Source organism: Empidonax traillii, unplaced genomic scaffold (genome assembly GCF_003031625.1).
Source record: "Empidonax traillii isolate 1590-97213 ecotype Southwest subspecies unplaced genomic scaffold, ASM303162v1 scaffold1191:size203906, whole genome shotgun sequence".
Lineage (NCBI taxonomy): Eukaryota > Metazoa > Chordata > Aves > Passeriformes > Tyrannidae > Empidonax > Empidonax traillii.
In genome coordinates this window covers 97658-104095 of record NW_020956384.1, presented here as the reverse complement: position 1 = coordinate 104095, position 6438 = coordinate 97658, and the positions used below count along the sequence as shown (strand labels likewise).

Here is a 6438-nt window from a genome sequence, read left to right as displayed (position 1 = left end):
CATTTCCCAGGAATGGGGGTTTGGGAAGGAGGGATTGAGGGGCAGGGACGGGAACTGGGGAGGCCTTGCTGGGACTGGGGGGCTGGGAAAGGGGGGCCAGGGAGGGACTGGGTGAACTGGGAATAGACTGGCTGAACTGGGAGGGACTGAGTCACCTTGGAGGGATGGACTGGCTGAACTGGGAATCGACTGGGTGAACTGGGAATCGACTGGGGAACTGGGAATCGACTGGGGAACTGGGAATCGACTGGGGAACTGGGAATGGACTGGCTGAACTGGGAATGGCTGAGTCCCCATGCAGGGATGGCCTGGCTGAACTGGGAATGGCCTGGCTGAACTGGGAATGGACTGGCTGAACTGGGATGGCCTGGCTGAACTGGGAATGTCTGAGACACAGCCCATGGGACAAGCCCTACATTCCAGAGCCCTGGATCTCGTGCCCATCAGAAGATCCACCTGAACCCTCTTCCCACAACATTTTCCCCCCGTTTTTGGGAATGAGTTGGCCCCACCTCTCCAGCTCCCTGGACCTGTGTGAATCCTGAGTCCACTTCTCCTTCCGGCCCTTCCTGACGTTGCAGGGAGGGAGGAAGGGCAGGAACCAGCCCTGAACACTTGGGAATTTCATCCCACCCATCATTTTTTCCCTCTAAATGCTCCCAGTGGAGATGCAGGACCAGAGAACCAACTCCACCACCCCCACGGCTTTGGGAGCCCATCCCAAGGAGCTCTGCTTGGAAATCCCAATCCCAAACCCTCCAGGGCTCAGGAAAGCTTGGAATGGGTGTTTTTTTTTCCCACCCAGGACGTACCTTGGGGCCTGGGGGGCCTCTTTCACCTCTTGATCCGTCATTCCCACGATCCCCCTGGAAGAGGCAGAGATGGATCGTGATCTCAGCTCCCAGAATAATAAACTGAGGTTATTCCAGCAATCCAAGCCAGCTTATTCCCTGTTTTCCCAGGGAAATGGAGTGTTGGGATGGATCCCTCTGGGCTTTTCCTTGGGCTGGAATCTGGGGGATGGACAAGCCCAAGTTCCCTGGATTTGCCCTGCACAGGAATTCCCTGAGATTTAATTGGAAATGGGTTCATTATCCTCATTATCCTCCTCATTATCCTCACTATCCTCCTCCTCAGGGATTGGGCTCCTTAAGGAATTTCCTCTCCTCAGTCTCCCAAGAGTGTGGAAAATCCCAGTATTCCCTTTGGGATAGGAGAAGTTGTTTTGGTTTGTTTTTTTTTTTTAACAAAAAAACCCCCAAAATCCAATTTTTATCCTTCGGGAATTGCCCCATCCCAAGGCCCACCCTGTGCCAGCTGCTGCTCCAGGGATTTCCTTACATCCTTTCCAGGTTGTCCTGGATCTCCTTTCATCCCTCGCTCTCCAGCTCGTCCCGGGAATCCAGGAGGGCCCTGAAAAGTGGGAGAAAAACAACAAAAACCCCCAAATAATCAGCAAAAAACCCTGGGAAGGACATCCAAAAACCCAAATAATCAGCAATAAACCCTGATCAGGAATCCAAAAACCACTGGAAATGCAAAACCCACTGAAAAAAAGGAAAACAATGTGATTTTTTTTTTACACCCACCCACCCAGGGGAGAAATCTTTGCCCCCCCAGGGATGTTCCTGAGTGGGGATAAAAGAGGAAATTCCCCTCCTGGGGTGGCAGGGAAAGAAAATCATCAGAATTATTGCCATAATTGTGATAATTATTACCCTGATTCCCCTCACTCCTGGTTTTCCAGCTTCTCCCTGGAAAAGAGAAGGAAATTTTAATGTTCCTGGGGGATTTTATTCCTTATTTTATGGCTGATTTTAACGCGCTTTGGACCTGGAGGAAAATCCACCCATCACTCCAGGGGATTGAAGGGAGGATAAATCCACTTTCAAGGCTTGGAAAATCAAAATAAAGGGGGGTTAATTGTTCTAATTTAGGGGGTGGGGTTTGACAACACCCCCATAAATGAAGGAAGAAGGTGGAGGGTGATGAGAAAATGTTCATTTTTAGGGGTTATTTCCAACAAATCCCATTATTGGGAGCTTCAGGGATGTTTGGATTTATCCAGAAAATAAAAAACCATCTCCCAAGGGTTAAAAAAAAGGCAGTTTGGGTGTTTTTTGGCCTTTTTGTTCCAGCTTTTAGGTCTGGAAGGGGAAAGCAGAGGGAAAATAGGAAAGGGGGATCCTTCCCAGTCCCACCTAAAGGCCCAAAAAATGAGATTAAAATGAGCAGGGAGCAAATTAAACATTAAATTCTTTAATTAACCCGTGGAATTCTTTGCCCTGGGGGATGTTGAGGGTGTTAAAAGGGTGATGTGGGGGCATTAAATTCATGGAATTTAATCCTCCAAGCGCTCTCCAAGCCACCTCTGGCAGGGGTCATCCTGCTTTTTTGCAGCATTCCCGGGATTCCCGGGGCAGATGGAGGCTCTTGGGTCACATTTCCACCCACAAAAGGCATTTTTTTTTTCTTGTAATCTTAATTTCCTCCTCAGCTCTTGTTGGGAAATCACCACTTGGACTGCTGCCTTTTTTGACTTCCTTGGAATGCTCCTATTCCAGGGATAATCCAGCCCTTTGGAATGAAGAAAGGTCTTCCCTGACTTGGTTAGGAGAGGTTTTCCAAAGCCAAGTTGGGGATAAGAGGAGTTTAAGAAGCCAATTTTCCAGGAGCCAATCCCGATGTTTTTGTGTGGGGACACCTCCTCTGATCATGGGATTGTTAAGAGGGATCCTTTTCCATCTGATATCCAGGAATTAACCCTGAAACTGGACAAAAGGTCTTCATTGGCTGTGTCTGGAGAGTTTTCCAGGAGCCACTCATGGCCCTTTTCCCAGGGGAATCCTTGTGGGATCTTAAGAAGGAACTATCAGGGGGTGCTGTGAGGAGCAGGCAGGGATGATCCTCATGGATTCCTTCCAAGCTGAGACCTCCTGGGAGTCTGTTATTCCCAAAAATCCACAGCCAGGCCTTGAGACAGCTGTGATTTAACCACAAAACAATGGGATCAAAGAATCCCACACTGGTTTGGGCTGGGAAGATCCGCCAGTTCCAACCCCATGAGCTAATGAGGAGTTAGACCCTGGAGAGCTAATGAGGATTTAGACCCTGGATGAGCTAATTAAGAGTTAGACCCTCCATGAGCTAATGAGGAGTTAGACCCTCCAAGGGCTAATGAGGAGTTAGAGCCTGGATGAGCTAATTAAGAGTTAGACCTTCCATGAGCTAATGAGGAGTTAGACCTTTGATCAGCTCATTAGGAGTTAGACCCTCCATGAGCTAATTAGGAATTAGACCCTGCATGAGCTAATTAGGACTCAGACCTTTGATGAGCTAACGAGGAGTTAGACCCTGGAGGGGCTAATGAGGAATTAGACCCTCCATGAGCTAATTAGGAGTTGGACCCTCCATGAGCTAATTAAGAGTTGGACCCTGGAGGACCCTAATTAGGAGTTAAACCCTGGATGGGCTAACGAGGAGTTAGAGCCTGGATGAACCCAGGACCAGTTAGATTCTGGATGAGCTAATTAGGATTTAGACCCTGGATGAGCTAATTAGGATTTAGACCCTGGATGAGCTAATGAGGAGTTAGACTCTGGATGAGCTAATTAGGAGTTAGACTCTGGATGAGCCAACTAGGAGTAGATGAACTAATTAGGAGTTATACCCTGGATGAGCTAATTAGGAGTTAGAACCTCCATGAGCTAATGAGGAGTTAAACCCTGGATGAGCTAATGAGGAGTTAGACCCTCCATGAGCTAATTAGGAGTTAGATCCTGGATGAGCTAATTAGGACTCAGACTATGGATGAGCTAATTAGGAGTTAGACCCTTAATCAGCTAATTAGGAGTTAGACCCTGGATGAGCTAATGAGGAATTAGACCCTCCATGAGCTAATTAGGAGTTAGACCCTTAATCAGCTAATGAGGAGTTAGACCCTGGATGAGCTAATGAGGAGTTAGACCCTCCATGAGCTAATTAGGAGTTAGATCCTCCATGAGCTAATTAGGAATTAGACCCTGGATGAGCTAATGAGGAGTTGATGACCTAATTAGAAGTTAGGCCCTGGATGAGCTAATGAGGAGTCAGACTCTGGCTGAGCCCAGGACCAGTCGGACCCTGGATGAGCTAATTAGGAGTTAAACCCTGGATGAGCTAATTACGAGTCAGACCCCTGTACTCACATCTTTGCCCCTCAGTCCGGCCTCTCCCGCTTTCCCGGGCGCTCCCGGCTCCCCTTTCTCTCCCTTGGGCCCAGCGTCCCCCTGGGGAGCAGGAGATGTTTGTCACCACCCCCTGCTCCCTCCCAGAGCCCCCACATTTCAGCCCTCGTGTCTCCTTCCACCCTCCTGGGCTCAAAACTTCTCCCCTGGGTTGGAAAGATCCACCTCTCTAATCCAGCCCCTCCAGATCCCCCAAAAAAATCCTCCTTGGAAGACCCTGCAGGACTTTTTGAGGTTCTCCACCTCCCCTGGGAAGGTTTCCAGCTTAAAGGAGAGACCCCCAGGCCTCCCCTTCCCACATTCCAACCCCTTCCCACATTCCAACCCCTTCCCAGTGCTCCCTGCCTTGGATGCTCCTCACTCCTCTCCCTCTGGTCCAGCTCCTCCAGCCCAAATCTTCTGCTCCCTGGAACCTCTGGAATATTTTCCCACATCCAAACAGTCCTTCAGGCAAGATTCCCTCCCTCCAAAATGTGGGAAATGGGCACAGGGAGACATTCCTGGAGCAAACACCACCTTGGGGGTGTTTTCCAGAGCCATCTCTACCTCCCTAATCCATGGAATCATGGGATCCCACAGGGGGGGGTTGGGTTGGAAGGGACCTTAAAGCTCATCCAGTTCCAATCCCAACATCTTCCACTTTCCCAGGTTGCTCCAGCCTGGCCTTGGACACTCCCAGGGATCCACAGCTTCCCTGGGAATTCCATTCCAGCCCCTCCCCAGGGGACAAAGCGATTTTCATCCCTCCAGGACTCACCTTCTGCCCGGGTTTTCCAGACAAACCCACATTTCCCTGCAGGAATACAGACCAGCCATCAGTGACAGGACACAGCTGGAAAAACTGGAATATGAGCAGTACAGGAAAAGCAGAGGGGGGGGGAAATGGGGCTGCTCCAAACACAAAATTCCCCCTTTTCCTCCCCTTTCCTTAAAACCACTCCCATTTTGAGCTTTCCCACCCCTCTGGCAAAAACAAGCACCAAAAAGGGGTAGATTTGGTGAATTTGGGCTGGTTTCCACCAAGGCATCATCCCAACCCTTCCCAGGCACCAGGGAACTCTCCTGGGAGCCACCGGAATTTTGCACCTTCTTAGACACGGGAGTCGTGAAGATTTTTGTCTCCAAACCTCCTGATTTTCCCCCTCATCCCTCCCCTTCCCACATTTTTTCACCTGCCTGGAGTCAACAAGAGACATTTTGTCCCCAAACCTCCCGCTTTTGTCCCCAAACCTCCCGATTTTCCCCCATATCCCTCCCTTTTCCACATTTTTTTACCTGCATGGAGCTGACAAGGGACATTTTTTTCCCCAAACCTCCTGATTTTGTCCCCAAACCTCCTGATTATTTCCCCAGATCTCCTGATTTTGTCTCCAAACCCCCAATTTTCCCCCTTTATCCCTCCCTTTCCCACACTTTTTCACCTGCCTGGAGTCGACAAGAGACATTTTGTCCCTAAATCTCCTGATTTTGTCCCCAAACCTCCCGATTTTATTCCCAAACCTCCCAATTTTGTCCCCAAACCTCCTGATTTTGTCCCCAAACCTCCTGATTTTGTCCCCAAACCTCCTGCTTTCCCCCTTCCCCCTCCCTTTCCCACTTTCCCCACTCACCCTGTCTCCCGTGTCTCCCTTCGGCCCCGGCTGACCAGGAATGCCGAATCCTGGACTTCCCTGGGACCAAAAATCCCAAACATTTGTCAATTGGGAGCTTTTCCCTCCCTTCAGAGCTGGGAGATGGGGAGAGTTCAACCCCACCCTGACCACGACCAACCCTTCCCACCCACCCGAGACTGGCCAACTCCAATCCCCCACCTTGTCCCCTTTGTGGCCCGGCATTCCCGGCATTCCCGGCTCTCCCGGCGCTCCGGCTGCTCCGGAGTCTCCCTGGGGATGGAAACGGGAGATGATTTCAACATCCCAAAATTAACAATCCCCAAGTCCTGCAGCTCCTCAGGAGGTTCCCTTTGCACTTTCACTGCGTTGAGAGGGGGAGGAAGGGAATGAAAGGAGAGTTTCCCGTTTTCCCGCAGGTTGGGAATTAAAGGAATGATCAAATCATGGAGAGTAATCAATTAATAAAATCATCATCATAATAAAATGAAATTATTATAGCGGGAAATAGTAAAATAATGGTGATTATATTTGTTATTAATAATTATATGTTGATTTTAATTTATTCTTATATATTTATAGTAATTATTATATATTTATCA

General features: G+C 49.3%; 1 protein-coding gene across 1 annotated transcript in view; it reads right to left on the bottom strand.

Moving 5' to 3' along the window:
• Positions 1-6438, bottom strand: part of LOC114069106 (collagen alpha-1(VII) chain-like) — an 82897-nt gene that overhangs the window by 43553 nt on the left and 32906 nt on the right. Inside the window, exons 35-41 of the mRNA XM_027905667.1 lie at positions 6038-6109; positions 5837-5896; positions 4984-5019; positions 4188-4268; positions 1719-1754; positions 1342-1413; positions 813-866 (exon numbers count right to left, since the gene is read on the bottom strand). Coding sequence (XP_027761468.1) covers positions 813-866; positions 1342-1413; positions 1719-1754; positions 4188-4268; positions 4984-5019; positions 5837-5896; positions 6038-6109 — 411 coding nt within the window. The remainder of the gene's footprint in view (positions 1-812; positions 867-1341; positions 1414-1718; positions 1755-4187; positions 4269-4983; positions 5020-5836; positions 5897-6037; positions 6110-6438) is intronic.